We start from the raw sequence: 12147 nt of genomic DNA, 5'->3' as shown, positions 1-12147 counted from the left end.
GTGCCTCACTTTCTTAAATGTGTTGCCACCACTTCAAGGCCCTTGGTGAATACTCAGTGCCATTCTACAAAGGGTAGAACCTGTACTAGTAATAAGTCTTTCCTACTAGGAATCACATGTACTTCCTGTGAGACAGCTGTATAGACAGACACAAGTCAGAATCTTGGAATCAACGGACACTGCTGGCCAAAATAATCTGAACTCAGGTGCATTGGGTGCATGCACACCAACAGTGAAATATATATAGTCAAGCACTTGAAGAAGGTGGTCAAGATTTAAAGCCTGGGGACTTAGCTTCTGCCATGAGGCTGAAAGGTCTTGGTGTTGAGAAGGCCCTGGGCCTAACTAAAACCTAACAAAAATGTGTGGGTTTTGGCTAAAACAAAATAAGCATAACTAGTAATAAATACCTAACTACTATACAAAACACTGAATCTATAATAAAGGATTGTGGGGAAGCAAGTGGACACATCCTAAGTTCCGTCTCAGCTGCCATGAGTGATAAAAAAAGAAGTGAGGGACAATTGGGCCCATCCTTTATGCCCTCAGGGGTTGTATCAGAATATGTAGGGTGCAGGTGCAACCCCAATGGACACCGCTGGTCAAAAAAAACCCCAATCTCATGTTCATGGAGCACACATGCACCTTGAAGCAAGATCCATGTGCAAAAAAAATCTCAAAGAAGAACATTTGGTTTGGGGATAATTACAACATCCCTGTAATGTATTTAACTCCATCTCAACACAGTTTTTGTCAGAAAATGTAAATTTTTTGTTTTAATTACAGTTTTCATATATTAACACTACAGAAGAATGCTACCATGTGACATTTCTAGAGATGTTAAGATATGTAGTATCAATCTCAAATCACGTTTTAAATATATAACTTTCATGGCTAGATTCACCAGTATGCTCCAGCTGCTTTATGCCACTCTAGAGTAGCATAAAACAGCCTGAATATATTGGCCGGTTATGCTGGATTTAAAGTCACTTTGTTTTGCCAGATCACTGCAAAGCAGCTCCTTTCCTCCAATTCCCCCTACTTGTTGCACTTCCCTATACTTCCCTAATACTCATACTTCTGTCTCCACCTCCCTCATGAATTCCTATGTAAACCCACATGCACACTCCCTCGTTTGCTACTCCCATCTACCTTCCCTGTTAAATAGATCTGGTGAAACGGATTACTTTTGAAAAGAAGTATTTAGTATTAATGGCAATTTTTACCATTAATTTTCATAACAAAGTTTATCTGTCAGTACAGGCTGGTGCATAAAATCTTCAGAGAAACCTATGAAGAATTTCTCTTTTTCCAAATGATCACCCCTTCCCATTGTTCGCAATAAAAGTGAGGTGATGTGCCTTTACAGATGCTGGCCATGATAAAAACACCACAACAACAAAAACTATCAACACAATCACATAACCACACCAAGGGCTGAAGTCATAAAACAGCCAAAGCATCAATATAAAAAAGAACCAATCTAACATTTCAAACACCAAAAATAAGGGAGAAATTAACAGAAATGAATCAAAAAGAACAGAAATGAACAAATATGAAATATAGTTGCTGACAAATACTACACTATATAAATGGTTCTGATCCCAGCAGCTGGCCACTGTAAGAGGGAACTGAGGATGTCGGGCTGTGAATACATTTTATCAAGGGGACACCTGCCTTGCCCCAGCAGTCACTGTTCTTTTAGATGGCTTCAAGGTCAGCACAGGTATCACACATCTCACAAGTGGGGATATGGAAATGTAATTCTTAGATAGCATCTTCTTACTTTGCTAAATATAATATCACAAATTGCTTACCACATTAGGAATAGCAAGATGCACTTCAGCTTTTAGGAAAGAAAGAACCTCTTCAGATTTGCTTGTCTGAGCAAAAAAAGCTGTTCGTCCAAAGGTGCTGGTGCTGAAAATAAAATTGAAATACATTATATATACTTCACCATAAAACTTTTCAATTATAATGCCATCATCATTTGAGTTACTATAAAAGGAAATTACTTCCCTTGAAATTAGGCATCTCTGAAATCATTTTGGAGAATTCTCACCCCAGGATCTCAGCTCCGTAACACAGGACAGACAGAATGCCCCTAGTTCTAAAAGTTTTTAATGTCAAAGGGTAGTGGTAGCAGCCAAGAGCACCACCATCCCCACCAAAGATAGTCACATGTCACCCTGGACCTAGCCACTGCCCTTAGAGCCTTCCAGTCAGTACGTGTTAAGTGTGACGGAAGGCTCCCCAAAATAATGAAATCTGCTCACCAAGCATTTCAAGCAGGTCCTTCAATAGGGTGGAAAGTGAAATTGCCAGGATGATAAACCAATATAAAATGATCAACACATGATTAAAAACATACCCCAAAGACAAAAAAAATGAAAACAAGTTGCAAGAATCAGGACACGTTAAAACAGACAGTTTCCAAATTCTAAAATGCAATGGCGTCACCTGGAGTGGAACACCCACAGGGACAGCACTTGAAGAAGAACAGACAGTTTCCAAATTCTAAAATGTAGTGGCTAGATGAGTGAGAATTCTGCAAGATGATATATTTAGTGAACCAGAAAAACTACTATGTAATTTCCTTCTCTCAAGATTCCATCTGTGCAGGGTGCCTGTGCTGAAATTCTGGCTCCACTGAAGTAAAAGCCAAAACTCCTATCGACTGCAATGGGGCAAAGATTTCACTTTGTAGCCAAAAGCATGAGTCATGTCCCCCCCCCCCCGCAAAAAATGGATAAAGCTTCAATAAGCACAATGATAAGACACCTCTTAAACATCCAACACAAGAAACCAGATATCTTAAAGTCTGTAGGAGGAGACAGCAATTAGAAAGAAAAAAAATATTGAAAGGAAATTGGCCAAATAAAGAAAAAGCACATCCTGAACATTTTTGTTTTCTTGGCAGTGGTGGTAGGGCTATAGCGAGAATTTGGACTACCCTACCTTGGAAATAAATTTTGGGTATGGGAAGCCTGAAACTTGAAGCCAAACCCAAGCAATAATATTTTATAAAAATGGGAAGAATAGCTGTTTTATATATGTCTGCAATGGGAAGATCTCTGAAGGTAGGCAGTGGCCAGATGTTATGTGTAGGAGTTGGATTACACAACCTTGTCAGCAGGGCCGTCCTTAGGCATACTCAACATAGGCAGCTGCGTAGGGCACCTGAAAATTTGGGGCACCACTGGGTCTTAGTGTCCACCCTTCTGGCTTTCCTATCCCTGTTCTGACCCTTCCTGCAGGCTCCCACAGCTGGCTGCCTGGTGTCTTCCTCGGGAGGGGATCTAGTAGTTAAAAGTGAAAAAGCTTTCCAGCCTGCCAGACCTATTAGCACAACATTGAAACTGTTAAAGAGCCATTCAAGGGGTAATGAAGCCATTTAACAGGCATTTGCCAAACCCCAGGTTATACTGTCAGTTTCTGAATTTACTGACAAAAACAGTTGTGCATTACTGTAATAAGGGACAACACCCCTTTCCTTCCGGATAGCTGGACAAAGAGTTTCCCTTTCTTTACTTCTGACTATCTGATGAACTAGTTTTAAGAGAACCCTCCAGCAAAATCAGTACCTTAGTAAGATATAAAATCCTTTGTTATGCCTAAAATCTTTGGAAACATATATTTTAAAGTTGGTGAAATTTCATAAACATGTCTATTGTTATGGAGATCACACAAAGTAAATTAGTGTTCCCTTTTTCTAAAAGCAATGAACATTGTTATGAACACACTAAACCTCTGTGACTGAATAATTTAAAATAATGTCTTTGTTTCAGTGAGTTAAATATGTAGTAATCTGGAATGATTACTTTATGAAGGCTTAAGAGTACATTTAAAATATAAAATCACCTTAGAAATACTGATTAAGAAAATGTAAAACAGAGAAGAGCTGCATCATGCATTCCATAATATTTAATGTTGTATTCAACAAGACAGCTGACTCACCCTTACTACAAAGTTTTTGCAAAAAAATGTCTGACAAACTTCAGGGCATATAAAAAAACTTGTGACTGACATTTTTTATTCCCAAATTTAGTGCTTTTAATTAGGTACCTTCTGCATGTCTATTCTGCATGAGGGAGAGGGTACGGGGGTCTCTGCGGGGAACTGTGACTCTCCGCCACCGTGAGGCAGGCCGGGCGTCTTGTTATCCTTTGCTGTCTCCCCCCACACACACACACACACACACCCGGGCTGTGAGCTTGGGCTACCGTCGGGCATAGGGGCACCAGTTTAATAATACTGCGTAGGGCCCCATAAATCCTAAGGACCGCCCTGCTTGTCAGAGAATTTCCAAAATCCATTTGTCTGAGGTTCAACTCCATGCCATCATGAAAAAAATAGTGATTCCTCAAGAAGAAATGGAAGGGAAATTAAAATCTATAAGTTTAGAAAATTCAAGAGTGCCCTTAGATTTGCTTCTTTGAGGAAGATTCAGAAATTGAACCATATAAAGACTTTTTTTTCTGATGTCTAGACCTCTATCTTCTAGTAAACAACTGTCTCATTGAGGAACCTGTAGACCAAGCTATAGTCTACTATTACTGTTGGCCCTTATGTTGAAAATGGAAAAGGGTCTTCCATAGGAAGGTTAGTATACAGACCAGAATTGATCAGGAATCCTTTAATTTCTAGAGTGCTAACTATCTTTTCACTGAACAACTCCAGTCTTTCCAAAGGGATATTTCCCATATTTTGTTGCATGAAATGGGGGAGGACCAATCTCCTAAGCAAGGACAGTTTCCCCAAAGTGTCTGCTGTGATTACAGAACTGACCCAAATCTCTGTGGATAGTTGATGCCATGTCTAGGGGGCATCTGAGATAACTCTAGTCTTGGAATCCTAGACTCTACTCCAAGGATTGCATCTGCAATCCAAGAAAACACTACAAGTGTTCTCCTTTCTCTGGTATCTTTGCCCTGATTATGAGGAAAAGGAGTGACTCTGCATTGAGGAAAACTTTTATTCTCTTCTTGGTTTGTTGGCTGAGAGAGGAAGCAACTGTTTGGGTTGGGGCATTGTAAGCCACAATTGTTTCACCATCTTTTCTCAGAAAAGCAGGGATTCTTTGAACCTGGAAGCACAAAATATTTGCTTAGAGTGTTTGTTCGCTATCTATGGATGAAGTGAGATCTAGCTCTTGGCTTCAGAGTTAGAGGTCACTGTTCTAAAGTCAAAGCACATGGCATTCACAGATACATCTGCTATGAAAACTGTCACCAGATGACCTTCCTTAGGATTGAAGGAAAATCCTGGTTGAAGGATTGAAGGAAAAAGCCTTTGTTAATCTGTCTGTCCATTGTTAGAATGTGAGCTATGTAAAGCAAGGTTAATTCTTTCTCCAATTTCCGGAAACCACCTAGTGTATTGTGAGTGCCACTAGAAAAAACAAACAAAAAAATAATGAATTTGAAATATGTTACACTGCCAAAACCCTTTATTTTGTCTATTGAAAACAGGAAGGTATATTAAAAGGTAGAAGGCTTTGGTTCATGGAAAAAGGATGTAGCATCTGTTGGTACTAGAAGAAATGAATTACAATCATTTAACAATGAATTACAATCAATTAACATAAATGCATTTTCCCCTTAGTCTTTCATATAAATTCTTGATAACAAAGATAAAGACACTAAATGGATTTTCATAATACTACCTCAGTATTACTCTCTAAGCTGTTTTATTGAAGTACTACTTCACTTGCAACTTACTTTGAAACAAACATTCTTTTTTTAAGAGTATCCAAAGATAGCCGGGTGGCTTTCAACAGACTGTCTAGTAACTGATGACTGAAATATGCAACTACCTCTTTACATTCCTGCAACAAATAAAAATATTTAGATCCTGTACGCATATAATCAAAAAGAAATGTAAAAGAAGTAAATTGGAGAAGGTAAAATAAAGGAGAGAAAATTATTCTGAGTCACTCAATGAAGTTACATTTAAAAAAAATCTCATTTTAATAATCTGAAATAATTTTACCTGCATTTTTAATTTCTTCTGCAATGCCTACACCACAGGAAATGCTACCTCAGCCAGAAATGGGAAATTTAGGACCCCCCTTACACCATCTGAGAACCAACAACTAATTATGGGGAGTTGGTCAGGTTTTTAGTTTGACTAGCCAATGCCCAACAAGATCCTCAAAGGTTCTGGACCGACATTGCTTATTGAAAGAAATGTGGTTCAATATCATTTTATTTAAAAATTTAAACAAAAGTAAAATCAATAAAACAATCAAAGCTAAACTGTTAGTAGTAATATTAAACTAAAAATGGAACATTACAACAATCAAATCAATAAATTAGATTCAATATTGGATTGGAATTTAATCATCAAATTAATTAAATGAAATTAATACCAAAATCAATGCTTATAAATTCTAAAGAGGATTCTAAAAAAGGTGGTTGAACATTTGGTTATAAATCCCAACTAAAGATTTTTACACCAAAGTCTATCAGATCTTTGGTTTAAAGCGGGTCAAGAGTTTAATACTGAAAGCAAATAGTTTAATGTCTAAACCACAACCCGAGAAACCAATTATAATGCTTCCTTCCTAGAATTCTATTCTTATATGATGGCTAACCTTTCCCTCCTTCTCCACAACAGAGATATTATAATACAGATTTTTAATGAAACACTCTTGAAAAGCAGAAGGTTGGGCAACGCTTATTTACCAGAAATTACAGATAATTTAAAGTCTATCATCAAGACTTTTAAAGATAAAACTATTCATAATGGTGTGCTCTATGAGACAATATTTAGGGCTGTTTAAACTTGGGGAGCTTTCCTGTTTTGGTGCCTTCCCCTTGTGGTCTTTATGGGTGCTCAGACACAGATGCATGTACAGGCCTCCTGATGGGGGGAAGGGGGAAATTGCCCAGGGGCCTGGGTGATTTAAAAGGGCCCTGGAGCCCTGGGCCCTTTTAAATTGCCCTGGCGGGCTGCAGAGCTCCTAGGCGCACAAGGGTGGTATCGGCGGTAGCGAAGGCAGCCAGGTGGCTTGTGGAAGCCCTGGCCATGCCAGAAGAGCGCCCGTTGATTGTTCTGCCCTCGGGCCCGGAATTGCTATCGGCGGGCCTGTGCATGTACATACTATACTTTCACATCCTAAAATTAAAGAATATACAAAGGCTGGGATGTTTCTCAGCTAATAAAAATAGAAAAAGGAAAATTAAGATACTTAAGATAATAGGGGGTTGCAACCTCTTCAGTTCTCAGTCTTCTGGTCTCTCATACAATAAGAGCTGGAACTGCAGTCAAGAAGCCAGACAGTAATGTTCTGCTGGCACAGTGCTTCTCACTAGCAGACCTTCTTCAGATACAGGGAGATTGGTCAAAGGCTGGCATAGCCTGTTTGTTGATGTTGTGACCTCCTCTCCTCAAAGTCTTGGAGATTCTGGAACATCAGTCTTCCCTCATGTGACTTATTCACCCAAAAGGCTGGACTTCTCAGCCTAATCCTTGATTATTATAACTGCAAACTTTGCTTATGCAACCTTGCAGCACCTCCCTCCAAGATATTTGAACTAATCAGGTGCAAGGCTATCTTGGAGCCATGCAAGCTGGTCTAATCTGATTCAAATTAGGTCATCCTTAGACTTGGAAAAGTCCTGCTTAAATCAGCAATTTAAAAATATTTGGTATTTTGCATACCATAGAGACTGATGTCTGTTAACACCAAAAAATATCAAAAATACAGATTCATGAAATCACTTTTGAGAAAACTGGCATTGTTTTATCTGAATGAAAGACTTGAGATGACATTAGGTCACAAGATTACAGAACGTTCATCATAAAAGTCCTACAAAAATAGCTAATTGAAAAAGAAATCTAGCAACAACCAGTCACTCAGCATTCATCCATCAGCAAGATTTAAAATAAGCTTGAATAAACTTATGATCAGTTATTAGTTTCATCACCTCCAGTTCCTTCTCAAAAACAAGGGATTTAGAGTAATTTTTCTATTTGGGAATTGGTCTATAAGTCAAACAGCTTGAAGTCCAGAATCTTCATGTTGATAAAAAAAAGTTACTTTAAAGTCCATGAAGATGAAACCCATTTAAAACAAAATAAAAATAAGTTTAATAAGGTTGTATAAGATATAATGTATAAGATATTCCTCTGACAGGCACTCTGGTCCTTTTGCCCAGGACAAAGGGACCAGAGAGAAGGGGGTGAAGCTCTCACCCCAGATCTCTTAAGTTTTCTTTCTCCAAGCTGTATGCTAGCTTCCCCAGCCTGGACATTTGAGGTACTACAGCCACACTGAGATCCCACACATACTGCCATAGTAAAGAAGAAACAAAAAACTAAGGAATTAAAAACTAAAAATTATCATTAAAAACACCTGTCTAAAGAAGAGAAAATGTGTATTTAAATACAAAATTGAAACAGTTTTCTAAAAACATTTTCTCTCACTCACCCTTCAGATTCCATCATACCAAACTAGAAATGTTGTCCCCATGCTCTATCATGGAAGCTTAGAAAAACTTTTGTACATGCACAGGGTGGGTACTCATTTGGAGAATTATAGGTAAAGAAACTAATTTTATCTTCCTCTCATCTGGGAATCTGCTGCTATGTGAGTCCAATACTGATAGTAAATAGAAAACAATAAAATCATCCTCCAAGAAAAGAGAGGGAGGGAATAAAAGAGACACACACCCCAAACAATGAGGGACCAAATTACAAAGGTTTATTTTGCTTTTACTTTTTAGCTTTAAAAAATATGAAGGGTCTTTTCTTACAGGATACCAAGAAAGGTTGGAGATCCTTTTGTCCAAAAACTACGTGGATGAGGTTAAAGCATCTGTACATAGTAAAAAAAATATATTAAAGAACAAGTCATTTCATGGTATATCTCATTGAAAGACGCTCTGTGCTGCTCTGCCCATGAACAAACCAAGTGATTGACTGAGGAAGTCCTTTTTGCTAAGAGAAGTCTTCACTGGACAATTTGGAAGCCTGAAAAATAGCTTTCCTGTAGAAATAGTGGGTTTTGAAGCTTTACATCTATTTTATGTCGCCATACAAAAACAGAGCATCATGCTTCCTGCACTTCACAGTTTTGTTTCATGCAAACAAAATTTTACTACCCTAGCCACATCCAAAGTATGGTACTTTCTTCAGGTTGTGGAAGGACTTTAGGTCAGTTTTTATGAGCAAATTCATGATTTGGCTTAAGGACTACATTACCAGGGAAAAAATCAAATATGGCTTTTTGATAAATAATACCTCCATCTCCCAGATTCTTCTAGCAAAACTAACTGGCTTTCCTCTTAGTATCTTGAGGTTGAGAAAATAAAGGGCCATTTCTACCACAGACTCAAAATAGGGCTTGGTGAGCATTTGCAGAATCAAATTGATGGCTTTATGCTCAAACAGCTTCTTGATTAGAGGTGGGAGTGTCTTTGAGGGGAAGCTGGTTTTGGAAACTGGGAAAGGTGTGGTTGAAGTAATAAGCTGGAAATTGAGGAGATAGGCTGTATAGCTTCTTGGGTTCAGACTTGGATGCACAAGTCAAACAAACACCATATAGGAGGAGGAATTTTAAGAGGTCTTTAGTATAGAGGGGTAAGGGAGTGATCTCTTTCATACACATCAGGAGGAATAAATTACCCAAATCACACTGCATGCAAGAAGTACTGTAACTCCTTGCTTAACATTGTAGTTATGTTCCTGAAAAATGTGACTTTAAGTGAAATGACATTAAGCGAATCCAATTTTCCCATTAGAATTAATGTAAATGGGGGGGGGTTAGGTTTCAGGGAAATTTTTTTCACCAGACAAAAAACTATATTAGATATATATACACACAGTATAAGTTTTAAACAAACAATTTAATACTGTACACAGCAATGATGACTGTGAAGCTTGGTTGAGGTGGTGAAGTTAGAGGGTGAAAGAGGGTGGGATATTTCCCAGGGAATGCCTTACTGCTAAATGATGACTAGCACTCGGCTGAGCCCTCAAGGGTTAACACATTGTTGTTAATGTAGCCTCACACTCTACAAGGCAGCACAAATGGAAGGAGGGGAGACAGCATGGCAGACAGAGACACACACCCTTTGTGTGGGAGAGAGAGAGAGATGCACATTGCCCTTTTAAGTACGTTGACCCCACTCTAAGTACACTGCCTTTTTAAGTATATCAGGAAGTTGAGAAAGCAGCTGCGGCCAGCAAGCTCTCTCCATCCTGAGCCCTGTTGTGTCCCTACCCTGCTCTATATGGAGAAGGGATAAGTGGGGGGCAGGGGCAGGTGGGAGGGGGACACCCTGACATTAGTCCCCCTTCCCCTACCCCCCCCCCCCACACACACAGCAAGCAGGAGGCTCCCAGGAGCAGCTCCAAGGCAGACGGCAGGAGCAGCACACAGCAGTGGGGGGATGGACAGCTGAACTGCCGGCAATTGATAGCCTGCTGGGTGGCTGCTACACAGGGAACTTAGGGGAGCAGGGAGATGATAGGGGGGCTGCTGGTCCACCCTGGTTCCAAGCCCCCACCAGCTAGCTGCAACGAGCTGCTCTTCCTGCAAGCAGTGGACAAAGCAGGTGGCTGCCAAACAACGTTGTAAGGGAGCATTGCGCAACTTTAAACGAGCATGTTCCCTAATTGATCAGCAACGTAACAACAAAACAACGTTAACTGGGACGACTTTAAGTGAGGAGTTACTGTAATTGAAACCTTTCTGGATTTGAGCACAAAATCCAACAGGTTCTATGAATAGTATAAGATGAGACCACTCTGATTCCAACTTGTAAGTCACAGACTTTAAAGGTCTGAGTAAATGAGTACACTTTGATGAGTGAGCTTTTGAACGATTAAAATAATTCAAGGCTGGAATAGACATCTAAAGAAGTTTGTGGAAATGCAGTTATGTGTTCCAGTATGAGATGAGATATATATTACCTTTCTTCAAGTCCTGGTTTATCCTAGCCACCCAGGCAAAAGGCATAAGTCAAAAGACCCATTAATGGGAATAGTAATGCATCTTTATAGGCCTTGTAAGACCAGTGTCAGAAGCAAAACTTTACTGCTCTCCTATTGGATAAGGTAGTCATGAGATCCATTTGAGGCAGGAATTATGACTCAGACTCTTTGGCCCAACTGTGATCTCTTTGCAGGAGTGGTGCAAAGGAAGCAGAAAGGAATGGTTACTTAATTCATGATAACTGTACATCTTCAAGATATATTGTCCACACAGATTCCACTCTGGATGTAGAGGCACCCAATGTGTGTGAGATTCGATTCTTTTGAGATATCAGTGTACTTTGGGCCATTCCTACACTCTGGCAGCCCTTGCGACCAGCTGAGGGTATAAAGGGCAGGGTGGCCTCAACTGCCTATCAGTTCCTTTGCCAATAAGAATCCAAGTGTCAGGACTCTGATTTAGCAGGGATGGAGGGCAAGTAATGGAAAATGTGAAGATAATACATCTCAAAGAACCGCAGTTACTGTGATATGAATAAATGTACTTTCTTCTAGAGTGATTATCCGCACTATTTTTGGTGACTAGCAAGCAATATACTGTTCTTGGACATGTCTAAGAGGGGTCCTACTGAAATATCAATTGAAAGACCACTCTGCTAAAGTTTACATCTGATCTAGAGGCCTGTACCAAGGCATAGTGAGTGGTGTAAGTATGGACTGAATTCCAAATCACCACTCTACAAACCTCAGTCAAGGGAACATTGGTCAAAGACTGGCAGAAGCTGCCTGAACTCAGGTTGAGTAAGACCTTATGTGACCAGGTGAATCTTGCTTCATTAACCCATATCAAGAATGTATAAAGTCCAAAACCAATTTGGATAGTCTCTGTGAATAAATTGGTGATCCCCTTTCCATTTTGCAAATACAACAAATAGTCTTGGTGAGGTCTAACTAATCTAATCTTGGCCATGTAAAAGGACAATGTTCTAACCACATCTAGCGTATGAAGTTTTACTCTGGTCGGGGAAGAATGAGGTCTGGGGGGAAAAGGCTGGTAGATTAATAGATTGATTAAAGTGAAAGTCTGAGACAACCTTAGGCAGGAATTTAGGATGAGACCTCAGGGTGATCTTATCCTTGTGAAAGACTGTATGGAGGTTTCTGCCAGGAGGGCCTGAATTTCCCCTTTTCTCCTGGCCAAAGATG

The 12147-nt window shown here is 39.5% G+C and overlaps 1 protein-coding gene across 1 annotated transcript in view; it reads right to left on the bottom strand.

Annotated features, from left to right (window-relative positions):
- The window catches only part of DNAH8 (dynein axonemal heavy chain 8), a 536895-nt gene that overhangs the window by 352194 nt on the left and 172554 nt on the right, over window positions 1-12147 (bottom strand). The window contains exons 23-25 of the mRNA XM_065401473.1: window positions 5721-5827; window positions 3487-3493; window positions 1818-1883 (exon numbers count right to left, since the gene is read on the bottom strand). Coding sequence (XP_065257545.1) covers window positions 1818-1883; window positions 3487-3493; window positions 5721-5827 — 180 coding nt within the window. The remainder of the gene's footprint in view (window positions 1-1817; window positions 1884-3486; window positions 3494-5720; window positions 5828-12147) is intronic.

Source organism: Emys orbicularis, chromosome 3, assembly GCF_028017835.1.
Source record: "Emys orbicularis isolate rEmyOrb1 chromosome 3, rEmyOrb1.hap1, whole genome shotgun sequence".
Classification (NCBI taxonomy): Eukaryota; Metazoa; Chordata; order Testudines; family Emydidae; genus Emys; species Emys orbicularis.
Note: the sequence above shows the minus strand (reverse complement) of the source record. Positions and strands in the feature narration are given on the sequence as shown.